We start from the raw sequence: 16542 nt of genomic DNA, 5'->3' as shown, positions 1-16542 counted from the left end.
CTTTCACGGGTTGAGTATTTAATCTTCGGAGTGCTTAAATCTATGTTCTATCCAATACATTTCATAAACCAATCCATTTCCTAGCTCATTTCCCTAAACCATAACCTATTTTTCCACTTTTCGTATCCACATCGCAAAACCGAGCTGAACTGATTTTATATAAATTAAATTTTGATCCAATTATTATTTGGTTGTATAGGAATTTTAATAAGCTTTCCAACGATATATCATAAGCCCAATTCCGAGCTATAACGAAAAAGATATGAGCAAAACACTAAACTCGGCCCAAAATCAACACCCTTCCACTAAAACAACCATATATTACAATATACAAATAATTTTTACCTGATTCTAATTGGGTTGGAAATTAGACTTGATAATCTTTCCAATGATATATTATATGCCTTATTTCGAGTTACGGATCAGAAGTTAGGATGATTTTTAAACACGAGTAAAAAACTGGAATCACCGCGCATAGTGCAAAAGCACCATGTCACGGGAGTGTGCCCCGTCTGACGGTGCCTGGCACCGTGTCATGGTACCAAACATCGTGTCACGATGATTTTTTCAAAGCAATTTTGTGTCAAATTCCACCGTGGCACGGTACCTGTTGCTATGACACGGTACCTGGTGCCGTGACACAGTACTGAACACCGTGTCACGGTGCTTTTTCCGTGTAATTTCCGTGTTTTCCCATACTGTGAAACGGTGTACTATACCGTGCCACGGTGGACATTGCCGTGTCACGGTACGTGTTCCGTGTCACGGAATTTTCTCGTGTCTTTTCCGCGTAAACCCTTCACGCGTTTTCACTTCCCGTAGGTCAAATATTTCCCGCGTCGCACTGTTGTCCACCGTGTCACGAGAGTGTGCCCCGTCTGATTCTGCCGTGGTGCGGTGTTAATTTTTAGGGTTTTTATCTTTTTAGGGTTCCGTCCGTGTGTTCCATCTGCTCATTTTCCCTATAAATAAGACCCTCATTTCTACAGTTCGGGACATCAAATCCTTCTCTCTTTCTCTCTTTTACACCAAAAAAACTATTCTCTTCTCTTTCTCTCATATTCTAAGTCTTAAACCTATATTCCTAATTACACCATTCTTCCCTTAAGCACTCCAAGGATTCCATACTTAACCCGAGGTTCCGTCCTTAAACCAAGGCGTGAAAGGTATAAATAACTGAGGGTTTGGACCAAATTAAATCTACATTTATTTAATTTAATTTTCATTTGATTTATATTTTTATTGATTTTGTGAACAATTTATTCATGATGTAGAAATTTAAAGGAACGCACAGAATGTGAGTAATTAATTAATTTAATTACTCTTATTTTATTTTAATATTGCTAGCATCATGATTAGGTTATTTTATTATTCGATTTGACTAACATTATTATTGTTAAATTGCTTCCAATATTAATGTTGATTCTATTATATTTTATGATCACCATATTGCATGTTTAAAGGGAATATGTAATTGAAAATCACGCCTAATAAGATAATTTGGACAACCGGTTTAGGATCCTTTTAATCTTGTTATTTAATCAAGTGATCACTAATATTTTAGAATTATGTGTTGCATTAATATTCAACTAATTTAGCATAATAATAGTTTGGAGCAAATTGAATATTTTGTTTGTATGTCTTTGAGATCGCAAGAATGCTTTTCACAATAAGAATCGAGTAGAAGCCAATACGGGCGAATGTGACTCCATGACTCACTTCGTACCATCATCCCCGACCCTCCTTTCATGGTTCCGAACCATATGGAGTTAGTAATCTCATGGATTATGAATGGGGTGTAACCTTCACGGGTCAATCGTTGTCGCCTATCGTTGTCCCTTATCGTGGTTGCCTTTTATGATCCGTGAACGGTTTACAAGTTCCTTAAATACTTGTTGGCGGCTCCCTACTTTCCTTGTCCCTAATCGTATATGTCAATTCTCACTTCCTATGAGTGCCAAGCAAATTCACAACATGCTTAACGTAGGCGCACTTCGAACGACGCCTAAAGTAACCCACAACCCACCTAAAACAGATCTTCGCATCTCCCTACACCTCTCACCTCCGTCCCTATGTAACCCACAACACACCCAAACAAAACACACATCTCCACCCAAACCGTAACCCACCCACCACCCCACACCTCCACCCTCTGTAACCCGCAACCCACCCAAAAAAACCCACATCTCCACCCAAACCGTAACCCACCCACCACCCCACACCTCCACCCTCCGTAACCCACAACTCATCCAAGCAATACCCACATCTCCACCCAAACCAGATCCGCAGCCATGAAAACACTGATTTTGGCTTGAAATTATGGTTTTAAAGGTCAAATTCGACCATGAAAACTCTAGATCTAGAGTTGTCATGGTCGAATTTGACCTAAAAAACTTGAAAACCCACACGATTTGCACGAATTTGCTCAAAATTTGCTTGAAATTTTACTCCAAAGTTTCTCTAAATTTTAGTTGAAATTTTACATGAAATTTGCTCGAAATTTTACGGTTTTTGGTCGGATTTGCTTGAAATTTTTGCAGGTTTTGGTCGAGGAGAATGAGAAATGGAGATTGAGAGAGGAGAGTGAAATGAAGGGAGTGAGAAATGGAGGGAGGAGTGAGAACGAAAGAGATCGAGAGAGGAGAGTGAGAATTGAGAAAGAAAGGAGAGAGGAGAGAAGAGGAGGGAGAACGGGTGGAGAAAGAATGGAGAAAAGAGGCGTGAGAATGGGTTGTAAAATGGGTAGGGTTTTTTTTTTTTAAGCCAAGCGGTTCACAGTACAAACCGCTTGCCATTTGGGGCTTTTCCAAGCAGTTCACTACAAACCGCTTGCCATTTACAATTATGCAAGCGGTTTGGGGTTCACCCCAAACCGCTTGCCATTTATAATTTTGGAAGCGGAATTGTATAACCGCTTGCCATTTGGGGCTTCCCATTAACTATTTTCTACTAGTGTACACACGTTAAATTAGTAACTTCAAGGAAAATAATAAACAATTAAATTAAATAATTGAAATACAGATTTGGGACCTAACCCTTAGAAATTATCAACATTTCACGTCTAGGACAAAGCCAACTTCGAACTTGGCTAGGTGTGTCTGGAACTAATGTATGTGGAATTTTGTAAGAGGGAAGGTTCAGAAAAAGAATAGAGAGAGAATAAGCTTCTAGCTTTTTAGAGAAAGAGAATAGAGAGAGATGATGGTTGTGAATGATTATTGTGAATGCATGAAAACGGGGAGATATGACCCCTATTTATAGAATAATAGTTCAAAAACGATAAAATACTTCAATTTCTATACGGAAATAAAACTGGCATCTGTTGCTAGGCGACAAACATCAGCACCAGGCGACAGGATTAGCGCCCGGCGACAGACATTAGCGCCAGGCGACAGACTCTGTCGTCTAGCGATAAACTCTGTCATTTGGCGCTAATTAAAAGATAAAACACGCTTTGTATGCGGAATCCTCTTCTTAATATAATTAAGCAGCTAATTCCGCGTTTATCAAATTAAAAACAGGTTTATCATAAAACGCTTATTTTATTCCAAATAAAACTCTTTACAAATATAATTATCAAACCTAATTCTATTAGAATTTAAAAGAATCTTATAGATTAATCTAGAAGATTAAAATCAATCATAATAACTTTAGGAACAATAATTAATAAGCCCTCCTCTAGATCATAGGGCCGCACATAAAATGCATTTCGGGCCAAATTTAGTTAAGGCCATAACTTGCTCATTATTCATCCGAATTGGGCTTATAATATATCATTGGAAAACTCTTTTCGAGCCCAACCCAACTACACTATTACTAGACGCTGGACCCTTATCATAGACCAAACTAAATTTGACTGACTATTTTTATAAATAGAGTGTAAGAAGAAATATTTTCAAAAACAGAAAGAAAGGTATTTTAATAAAAACAACCACATCACTAGACTTTTCACACTTTCACTTCATCTGATAATTAAATGACGTGAAAGATATTCATCACTGGGTTTGATTTTGAGGAGACACATTTGGGTGTCTACAATATCAAATAAATTCCAAAACATATTGAAAACTAATGTTGAATCTATCATGTTTTATTGTAAATCAAATTATAAACTAGTAACATTATGGTTTCAAATCCGATTCCAAACAAACACTATTTTGAGAATCAAGCTCCTCCTAACGGTTTAATAATGGTCTAATGTGTATACATGACCTACACTAAAGAATCATGATTAAGGGCCTGTTCACTTCACCTTAATTTCAGTTTAGTTCAGTCTAGTTCCAATCAGTTCAGTTCAATTCAGTTCAGCTCTTAATTTCCTTCTATTATAAAATATTTATTTCATCTCGGTTCTGTTCAGGTCAATTTAGTTTAGCTCAGTTCGTAAATCATATTTTATTTTTGGTTGTAAAGAGAGCCACAAGGATAAATAATATACACGAAATTTTTTTCAATGGTACCACTCTCTAAACTTTAACCAACTAGTTAATGGTATTTGATAATGAACAATTTTTATAGGTTACCGATAGTGAAATGTGCAATTTACTTTGCTTTGAAATGGTCTACTAGTACTTTTTTTTCAAATGCATTTGTTTAGTACTTTTAAGAACCTTCGCAAGACCGCAACTGTACCTCGCATGTTTCTAAGTCAATTTAATATTGGTTTTTAAATGTCTCCAATATCTTTATTTCACAATGAAACTGCACTTTGACGCCTTTGCAACTTCACTATCTGCAACAACCGAGTTCATTATTCGTGAATTACTTAACTCAAATGTTGGAATATCTTAGCATCTTATTGCGTAAGTCTAATGGGAAAGGAGAGAAAAACAAAGGAGACAAATAATTACCCTTCCCAATTAGTTGTGTTGAAATTTATGGTGATCATTTGATCGTCATTAATCAACTCTGTTAAAGGCAAATACAACACATTTGATATTCTTGTGAAAATAAAATTGAATTTTTAATTCTAGAATCCAATTATAAAAATTAAAATATAATATGTTGAAATTGATCCTCCACCCCTTACGATTCAATATTTCAACCTCAGCTGATTTTCCTCCTCCATTCTTTATGATCCAATGTTTCATTCTCTTGCAAATCTATATACTTTAAGAATAAAAAAAAAAAAAAAAAAACATAACAAACTTATTAAAGTATATGGATTAACATGAGGATGAAACATTGGATCGTAAAGGATGGAAGAGGAAGATTTATGTCAATGACTAAACATAATCAATTTTGGTTCATGTTAACCGACCCACTTATAGGATTAAGACTTCGATTGATTGATTGATGATTGAATTGTACAAACCTTGTAAGATCTATAAATATTGCTCTGATTTAGGTGGAAGTGTAGAATTCAAACTAGTGAATATTGAATATTAAGCGATTGCGATGATGGTGCTTATACTTAAATTGAATGATTGTAGAATTCAAACTAGTGAATATTGAATTTTAAACGATGGATTTCAATGGTGGTGTTTAACCTGAAATTGTATGGTTGTAGACTTCAAACTAGTGAATATTGAATATTAATCTATTAAAATGGTGGTATTTAAGCTTAAATTGTATGATTGAATCATAATTAATTGATAATCAAACATCAAGATCAAATCACATTACTAGTGTATATATGATCAATCCATCTAAACTTTCAAAAATGTAAACAATGACCATCTAAAATTATTAGGACGTTTGTTGCATAGACTAAACAAAATTATAGCATTACTCCCTCCATTATATTCCAGAATAACTAGAATAACACCTTTAACTTAGGGTTTGTTTGGCATCAGCTTTGATTTTCAGTTTCCTGTTTTTTAGAAAACCAAAAACCAAAAACAGGAAGCAAGAAAAAAGGTGTTTTCACTTTTCTATTGTCAGTTTTTAAAATTATCATAATTTTAATAAGTTTATATAATTTTTGATTCATTATGGGACTCATATCATATACTTTTAGAAAACAAAAAACCAAAAAACAGAAAACCACAGCAATGCCAAACGAACCCTTAATATAAAGTTTTGTTAATAATTAATTATATAAAAATAAGGTCAAACTAATATATCGATATGTGTACAAAGGTTGATTATGTTAGTTATTATGGGACACAGAGAGTAGCATTTAGTTCATTAATGTAGATGACATAACCGGTTTTGCATGCCTTTTTTCAATTCACTTATAATTAGTTTGTTATTATAAAAATTTAAGATATATTTATAACCACTAGTAGTAAATAACATTTTGGCACCGAGCAATGGCCACCGGTTTTTAAAAACCGATGGGGAAAAAAATGGGCGAGATTTAGTTTAAAAGAAAGGGCCTGGTTCAAGCCAAATCGTTTCCAAAATCCTTAAAGGGCACTAGTTCAAACGGTGGCATTAAAAAAACCGGCCTTTTATTACCCTTTCACCATTTCCCCTATTCATTCTCTTTACCTTTCTTTTTTCATTTTATTTCTCTCTCCTCTATCTCTCCTAAACCAAACCCTAAGCCCCTTTCTTCTCCCTCACCGTAGATCCGTTCATTCCCTTTTCTCCCTTGCCATTCCCTTCTCTCTCCTCAACCCAAACCCTAAGCCCCTTTCATCTCCCTCGAACTCCCTCATCAACCGTAGATCCGTTCTCAATCTCTCCATTGAAGCTAGGTTTCATTAATCAAGCATCGTCGCCTTCGTCGGTTGTCCTCCCTCGCAAGTGTCGTTGGTCAATTATTCGAACCATGCCAGCATCAACAAACCATCGCTGCACGGCGCCGCCGATCATCGAAAATTTGAGGTTAGTGTTTCTACGCTCTTTAGCTTTGCATTTTGGTTCAATTATTGATGTAAAATTGCCTTTGTTTTGGTTGAGAATTATAATTTTAGATCTCCAATTTTTTTAGGGGTTTTTTATGGCATTTTATGGGTGTTTTTAACTCTTTAGGGGTTTTATTTAGGGGGTATTTGTAGTAAATAATATGAGTTTTTTAAGGGAATTTTTTCTAAGGGCTTGTTTGACATCATTTTTGGTTTTCAATTTTTGGTTTTTTTTTACCAAACATAAGAAACAAGAAAAATGTGTTTTCATTATTCTATTGTCAATTTTCAAAATTATCATGATTTTAATAAGTTTAAATAATTTTTGATTCATTATGGGGCATATATCATATACTTTTAAAAAACAAAAAACCAAAAAATAGAAAGTCAGAGCAATGCCAAACGAACCCTAATTTTTTTTTTTTGTTTTTTTCCGGGTTCAAATTTTTCCTGGGTTAATTTGTGTTTTTAACATTCTATTTGGTGAATTGATCTCAATATTTTCTTACTTATTTAATAAATTTTATACTACTTTACTGCATCTCAAAAAAAAAAAAAAAATGTTCAGAATTATAATTTTGAATCTCGAATCTTTTTTTGGTTGAGAATTATAATTTCAAATCTCGATTTTTGTTTTGTTCAATATTGTTTTTGTATTTCAAAACGTTAGTTTATTCTGGGTTTTTTTTTAATTAATTTGGCTGTTTTAATTGATGTAGGTTGTAGTTTACACTCCACATAGATGAAGGATTCAAGATGTTGATTTTGGAATATAGATTTTGGTGTTTTAATTTGATGTTCATTTTTTTGATTTTTTTTAAAATTGTAAAATAACAATTTATTTATATATATATGTGTGTGCGCGCGCGCGTGTGATATTAATGTATATTATGATTGTATTTTGTTGTCTGCCAATTTTTAAGTAAAAAATTGTAATTTTTTTTTTAATTTTTTTGGGCATTTTTGACACTAGAAATAATGAATTATATATATATATATATATATATATATATATATATATATATATATATATATATATATATATATATATATATATATATATATATATATATATATATATATATATATATATATATATATATATATATATATATATATATATATATATATATATATATATATATATATATATTTGTAATGTGGGTGCCTATTATTGGCACCGGTTAATGTATGAAATTGCCACCGATTTTGAACCGGTGGATTTTATGGGACGAAATGACATCCCTCAAATACTCAATGGTTCAAAACCGGTACCTTAAGGGGGTTTTAAATTGATGCCAAAATGCGTTTTTCAACTAGTGAACTTGTTAAAATTATAAATCATAATTTAGATAGAAAAAAGGTAATTGTATAAATTTGCGTTGGGCATATTTGCCTATTAGGTGGGGTTTAGGGGCTGTTTTGATTGACTGAACTGAAATGAAATGAACTGAATATTTTACGAGAGAAGGAAATTAAGAAGTGAAGTGAATTGAACTGAACTGAACTAAATTGAACCGAACTAAAATAATCTGAAGAGAACATGCCCTTAGTGGGTTTACCAATCAAGACTTGACATATTGGAAGGGGTTTAGCCATACAACTTGAAGGTCATGGTTTACCAATAAAAAATTGTCATTTTGCAAGGGATTTAGGCATTTAGTCATACAACTTGAAGGTCATGGATAGAAGGATCAAAAAGTAACCCGATCAATCTAATAAAAAAATGACTTGATTTTGTTTTCAATCTGTGTAAGCATAATTATTTAACATGACTCAACCCGACTTAAATCTAACTCGAATAAACTCAACTGAACATCACCAAGTTACTATAATTTGGGCAAATACAAGTTTATTAGCCAAATAAACGAATATTTGTTAATGTGGTAGCATTTCTGTAAATATATTGAAAATTTGTGGTCATATATACACTAGTTTTGGTGAGTTGTTCAATTACTGTTTGCAACTTGCATTTACTATTTGGTGAAGAAATTACACATATACCCCTCAACTAGTTTATGAAAAGATGCATAAACCACTCTACTTGTACTTGAAAAAACAATTATACTCCCAAATAAACAAATTTATCTGGGGAATTAAATACTCACAGCTCCTATAATTTACACCTTGATCTAGTCATAGAATCATATTATTCCACCTTGCTTATCGTCCTTTCTCCTTCTAGAACCCCTATTCTTCCAATAATTCAATTCCATAATGCTTGACTAAATTCATTTGTAACAATCGCGAGACATGCTAGCTAATTTAAGTATAGTCCATCTTTCCTTAAATAAATGAATTCGATATCCAACTTAGGCCCCGTTCTTTAGAGGTGCTATGCTCTTCTCTGCCGAGCCCTGCTCTACTCTGCTCTGCTCAAATCGAATCTGCTCTGCTCTGCTCTATTTTCAAATAATAATTACTAATAATAATTAATATTCAATAATAATAATTATTTCAATATTCTACTTTTAATTTCAATCAATATTAATGTTTTATTATTATTTTTATGATTAATATTATTGTTGGTATTATTATTATTATTATTATTATTATTATTATTATTATTAATTTTTGTTATTATTATTAATTATTTTGATTATAAATTATAAATTATTATTATTATTTATTATTATTATTATTATTATTATTATTATTATTATTATTATTATTGTTGTTGTTGTTGTTGTTGTTGTTGTTGTTGTTGTTGTTATTGTTGTTGTTGTTGTTGTTGTTGTTGTTGTTGTTGTTAGGAAAATTATTAGGAAAATTATTATTATTCCCTACAAATATTTTAAAAGAAACCTAGAAGCATTAAAATTATCATATAGTAGAAGGTAATGAACTTGTAATATTTTATAATTTTATTATTTATAATATCCCACATCATAAATGAATTTGTTTATAAGAAAGTATTAAAATGGGGATCCTAAGAAAACTAAATTATAGATTACAGTTATCATAGTTTTTTGTTATATAGAAAAAAGAGATTTGACTTGTCTTTGTTATAGGGAAGTTTACAAATTTTTTTGTAACGTAAATTGGTTGACTAAATTGAAATGAAAATTATCATTTCATATTTCATATTTCAATATTCCAAACTACTATGGGTAACACCTCTATGTTCCTATATAAAACAACATCTTACTATCATAATTTACACATTTATTAATGTTGGCTGGGAAGGAAGTGTGCATGATACCATGGTGTGGAAAGACAGTCTGGGCAATCCAAAATTTAATTTTTCTCATCCACCTCCAGGTACACTCTAATTGTTAAATTACGTATTAAATATATATTTTTATTTATTTCGTGTAAAATATTCTGAATATTCTAAAATCTATATAATTCAGGAAAATATTATTTGGCGGACTTGGCATATCCAAATACTCTTGGATATATGACGCCGTACATCGGGGGAGTAAGAGTACACATGCCTGATTTTAGAACAATGCCACCTAGAGGATTAAAAGAACATTTTAATAAGCTACATTCATCATTTAGAATGAAGGTGGAATGTTCGTTTGGACAGTTGAAAAAAATGTGGAGGATATTACATAACATGCCAGAGGCGTCACAAAGAGTCAAATGTCAATTATTATTGCCACATGCACACTACATAATTTTATTCGGATGCATAAGCTTGGCATACCATTCATTCAACATGATGCGAATATAGGAGCTGCAGATTTAACTATGTATGCACAATGGCGCAAAGATAGTATGGATATAGTGAGACATGATATAGCACTTCGAATTTGGAGGGCTAACCGATCGGAAAGCGACAATGAAGGTGATAACAACCAAGATCAAAGCAACAATGAAGATGATGAGAATGCCAATCATATGGAAGTGGATGGTTAATTATGCACGATGTTAGACGCTAATATAATTATATTCCTATTTTGATATACGGTTGTAGTCATTTGAAAATGTTAAGTTGTACTGTTTTATCTTTCTACTATTAACATATGTTAAATATGATACACATTTATTTATAATAATAATAACAACAACAACAACATTGATAATAATAATAATAATAATAATAATAATAATAATAATAATAATAATAATAATAATAATAATAAAAACAACATTAATAATAGTAAAATTAATAATAGTATTAATAATAACACCATTAATAATAGTATTAATAATAATGTTGAAATCTGCTCTGCTCGGCTCGGCTCTGCTCTACTCAAAAGAAATCTGCTCTGCTCTGCTCGACTAAAATTTAATCTGCTCTTCTCTGCTGACCCCTGCTCTGCTCTGCTCTGCCCAGAAGCTCAAAAGAACAGGGCCTTAGGCGCTTAGGTAGATGCCTCCCATAAAATCTCAACTTTGTAAACACAGAGGTACATAATAATAGTCTACGTTAATTAAATGCAAGAAAGACTTTTTTCTGTTTACTTGTTTTATTTAGAATGAAGAAAGTTAAACTTTACAAGTAACACAAAGGGAGACTGTAGACTTTTTCAACGAAGCAAAGCTCCCAGGTACAAGTAAGCATTATTGTCTTTATATAACTCCAATGCAATTGCTTATTACTACAACCATTTTTGATTGACTCTTATCTTTCTCCTCACTACCACAACTCTTCTTCCAAGCCTATTAGCCTTTTCGGCATCTCCAAACAATGGCACCAGTTGCTATTATTGAATCCCACAAAGGCCAAAGAATAAAAGCCCTAGCTAACATCTTAGCTATTGGCACGGCAAATCCACCAAATATAGTGTACCAAGCTGACTGTCTTGACTTCTATTTTCGTGTTACTAATAGCGAGGATATGACTGATCTCAAGTCCAAATTCAAGCGCATATGTAGGTTTTTCTTAGTTATACATTCTATGCTACTATTTATCTATTATCTTTAAAAATAATAAAGCGGATTATATTTAGCATCAATCCTTTGCTTATACACTCATAATAAAATTTTTTGTGGGTGCTACTTAAGAGTTGAGATCTAATCTCTCATATATATATAATCAAGTGCCTTTGTAGGCTTGTAGCTCTCTCCACATCATACAAAATAACAAAAACCCTCTGATTTATATGGTTACTTTAGCTTTCCGATCGACACAAATTAAAAAATAACCCACATACACTTAAGCTCGCTTAACACTAATTATCGCCTCAGTTAGGCCCTGTTCATTTCATCTTATTTTGGTACGAGTACTTAAATTATTTTTTATGAATCAAAATTTTTTTGCTGAATTTAAATTTATTTTAATGAATTAAAATAAATTTTACTAATTCTCTTTTATATTCCTTCTTTATTATTGATTTTTACTAAACTAAAATTATTTTTACTAAACTGAAATTAGCTTTTACCGAATATTATTTTTTTAAGGTGGACTGAGCATTGTCTTAATATCTTTTAAATAAGTAAAAAATATGTATGCTTATTTAATCTCATAAGGTATAATATATTCATTTGAATGATTAATTAGCTAGCTTAAACTTGCTTATTTACCTACTTTAACAAGCTATATGTGTGTTTAATTATTATTTGTATAATACACAAAACCCTGGTCTCTTGCTAATGTCCATGTTTGACTTACACACTTAAGGTCGCATATCACAATTTATCACCTCTCTTATTACCATTATACTTATTTTATCTAACAAGGTATGATAATATATCCATTTCAATAAATGTTCAATTAGCAGATTAACTTAAACATGTTTCCTTATTTACTTATTTTTACAAGCTATATGCGTGTTTAGTCTTTATTTGTACAATACACAAAACCCTTGTTCCTTTCTAATGTGCATGTTTGACTAATATTTCTAATGTAAAAAAAAAATGAATATTCAGGTGAGAAAACTACGATCAACAAGAGGCACATGAACTTAACTGAGCAAATCTTGAAAGACAACCCACATATGTGCGATTACAACGCATCTTCGTTAGACACTCGCCAAGCCATACTCGCTAAGGAGGTTCCCAAACTCGGAAAAGAAGCGGCTTTGAAGGCCATTAAAGAGTGGGGGCAGCCCATAAACAAGATCACTCATCTTATCTTCTGCACTTCCACTGAAGTCAACATGCCTGGTGCCGACTACCAGCTGACACGGCTTCTAGGCCTTAATCCTTCAGTGAAGCGATACATGTTTAGTCAATTGGGCTGCCATGCGGGTGCAGCTACCCTTCGCTTGGCCAAGGACCTTGCAGAGAACAACCATGGAGCTCGAGTGCTTGTTGTTTCCTCTGAGAGCGCATCCATTTTCTTCCGTGGGCCTTCTGAGGCCAACCCGGAGTCAATGTTGTCTCAAGCTCTTTTTGCCGATGGAGCTGCGGCTGTGATCGTGGGTGCACACCCTAATGAGTCGTTCAACGAACGACCCATCTTTGAGTTGGTCTCGACAGCTCAGACAATACTGCCTTTCTCTGAAGGAGCTATCGCGGGCCACCTTAGAGAAATTGGGTTAGCCGTTCAATTGCTTCCGAGTGTTCCGGAGTTGATATCAAATAACATTGAGAAATCACTTGTTGAGGCATTTAACCCTTTAGGGATCAACGACTGGAACTCGATATTTTGGATAGTTCACCCTGGAGGACCGGCTATTTTAAGCCAAGTAGAATCAAGACTTGGACTTGAGTGTTGTAAACTAAGAAACTCTTGGCATGTATTGAGAGAGTATGGAAACATGTCGAGTGCAAGTGTGTTGTTTATAATGGATGAGACGCGCAAGAGGTCATTAGATGAGGGTAAGGCTACTACCGGAGATGGATTGGATTGGGGTGTCTTGTTTGGCTTCGGCCCTGGCCTTACCGTTGAGACGGTTGTCCTCCGTAGTTGCCCGGTTGATAAATAGGTCATTAAATTGAATAAACCAAAATTTAAATTCATATAAGTATTAGGAATAGAGAAGAAGTGATGATATTTTATTGACATATGTGACCAATATATATACTATTACAATGCTAGTGATTAGCAACTAAGAAAGGTAATAAAAGATTACAAGGCTAGGAATAGGGAGGAAATTAAGAGAGAATAATGTGGAAATTATATACCGCAATAATCATGGATAAAATCAAGGAGCTAGTTAGTAGGAGATCTAGTCCATCTTTATCATGCCCCCTCAAAATGGTCGGCCATATAATGAGAGACCAATTTTGTTAACCAAGGCATTGAATTGCGTACGTGGTAGAGGCTTTGTAAGAACATCTGCTAGCTGATCTTGGGTTGAAATGTATGAAACTCGTAGCTTTCCGGCTTGAACATTTTCTCGCACAAAATGGTAGTCTAAGGCAAGATGTTTCATTTTGGAATGGAAAACGGGATTTGCACTAACATAAGTTGCTCTGGCATTATCACAATAAACTACTAGAGTTGTAGTAAATGAAAGGCCTAATTCATAAAATAAGTTTTGTAGCCATAATACCTCAGCTGTTGCACTAGTTACAGCTCTGTACTCAGCCTCAGTTGATGAGCGAGCCCTCGTTCTTTGCTTCTTAGATGACCATGAGATAGGATTCTTGCTAAGATAAACAATATAGGCAGTGGTAGAAATATAATCATCCTTATCACGAGCCCAATCTGCATCCGAAAAGGCATGAATTATAGGAGGAAAGTCTTTGTGGATAACCAGACCCATATGTAGCGTACCACTCAAATATCGAAGTAAGCGGCGCAATGCCTGCATATGATCTTCAGTTGGGCGTTGCATGTATTGTGCTAGTTTATTCACAGTGAAAGCCACATCTGGTCGTGTTAGGCCAAGGTATTGTAGGCTGCCAATAAGGGCCCGATATTCAGTGGAATCCTTGAGAGTGGTGCCGGTTTGTGTCAATGGAGGATGTGTTGCTTGAGGAGTTGCAACTGGTGTAGCATCTTCCATATTGGCCCTGCACAAGATGTCAGTGATATATTTCTTTTGACTTAAAAACAAGCCTTTTGAGTGGGGGAGTACTTCAACACCTAGAAAATAAGATAATGCTCCCAAGTCTTTAAGAGAAAAACGAGCAGAGAGATTGGTGATAAATGTTTCAAGTAATTTAGAAGAATTACTTGTAACAATTATGTCATCAACATAGACCAATAGATAAATGATTGATCCATTGGAATGCAATGTGAATAACGATGAGTCAGACACACAATTCTTAAACCCCGAATTGATCAAAAATTTTCGTAGCTCGTTGTACCAAGCTCTCGGGGCTTGCTTAAGGCCGTATAATGCTTTGTTCAATTTGCACACATGATTGGGATATGTAACATCAGCATATCCGGGAGGTTGTGCGGTGTAAACTTCATCCGTGAGAGTACCTTGTAGAAAAGCATTGTTGATATCTAATTGACGCAATGGCCAACCTTAACTCACCGCTAAAGATAGTATTAGGCGTATTGTAGATGGTTTGACCACGGGACTGAATGTCTCATTATAATCAATACCGGGTCGTTGATGGAAACCTCGAGCAACAAGACGTGCATTATACTGAATTATTTTTCCTTCCTTGTCACGTTTGATTCTAAATACCCATTTACATCCAATTACATTTTTAGATGTAGAAGGAGGTACTAGATCCCAAGTTTTATTTCGAACAAGTGCAGAAATTTCATCATCCATGGCTTTCCTCCACACAGGACTTTTTAGAGCTTGAGCAATGGTCTTTGGTACCGTTTCATGTAATGGAGCAACCTGTACACTTAGATTGAGTTTATTAATGGGCTTTCGAATATTGTTTTTAAGCCTTGTTGTCATGGTGTGTGATGGTTGAGCATCTTGGAGTGATAATGGTTAATCTGGTGGAGTTGAGAGAGAGGATACTGACGTGTTTTGGAGGCAGGTGTCAGTAGGTGCAGCGGAATCTAAAGATGAGGGGTTTGATATATTGTCAGTACTACTGTGTGAATGAGTTGAAGGAGAAGGTGGAGGGGTTATGCGTGGGGATTGTGTTTGAGTAGACGAAGAGTATGAGGGTGTATTAGGTGGGACATGTGTTTGAGGTGTAGCTGGCATAGAATTAGCAATAATAGGTATAGAAATTGGACACCACTCATCTAGTAACTCTTGAGTGGGTGGCGTGGGTTTTGAGAGGGTAGAATAAGGATATTTAGTTTCAACAAAATGAACATGCCTAGATGTGTAAATTTTGTTTGACTTTGGATCAAGACAGTAGTATGCACTTTGAGTAGAGGAATATCCCACAAAAACACATGGAGTTGATTTTGGTTCAAGTTTATGGTTAGCATAAGGTTTTAACCATGGATAGCATAAACAACCAAAGCTTCTTAATTTTTCATAGTTTGGTAGTTTCCCAAATAATTTTAGGTATGGAGAATCATTTTTCAACATTGGGGTTGGAAGACGATTTATGAGATATACTGCCGTTGAACAAACATTTGTCCAATACTCTAATGGCATAGAGGCATGGGTTAAAAGGGAGAGTGCGGTTTCAACAATATGTTTATGACGTCGTTCCGATAAACCATTATGTTGAGGGGTGTGGGCAGGTGTTGTGAGACGAGAAATTCCATCAATAGCTAGATAGTCTCGTAAGGCCTCATATTCCCCACCATTGTCAGAATATAAAGTAATAAGAGGAAGTTGAAAATATTTCTCAACAAGGGCTTTAAAGCGGATAAATATGGTTTTAGTATCCGACTTTTGTTTCAATGGATAAAACCATATGTATTTGGAATAATGATCCACAAATATTAAGTAATATTTATAACCATCATGAGAGTATATTGGAGAGTTTCACAGATCGGTATAAACATATTGAAGTGGAGTAGTAGAGG

The 16542-nt window shown here is 34.1% G+C and overlaps 1 protein-coding gene across 1 annotated transcript; it reads left to right on the top strand.

The window, feature by feature from the left end:
* Positions 1–11433: 11433 nt before the first annotated feature.
* On the top strand, positions 11434–13615 carry LOC145576101 (chalcone synthase-like). Its single transcript, XM_081633920.1, has 2 exons — positions 11434–11617; positions 12615–13615. Exons 1-2 carry the CDS (start codon positions 11434–11436, stop codon positions 13613–13615), a joined length of 1185 nt encoding a protein of 394 aa, XP_081490046.1.
* The last annotated feature ends 2927 nt before the right edge of the window (positions 13616–16542 follow it).

This window comes from Chenopodium album, chromosome 1, assembly GCF_948465745.1.
Source record: "Chenopodium album chromosome 1, dcCheAlbu1.1, whole genome shotgun sequence".
Lineage (NCBI taxonomy): Eukaryota > Viridiplantae > Streptophyta > Magnoliopsida > Caryophyllales > Amaranthaceae > Chenopodium > Chenopodium album.
This window is presented reverse-complemented; position numbering and strand designations above follow the sequence as displayed.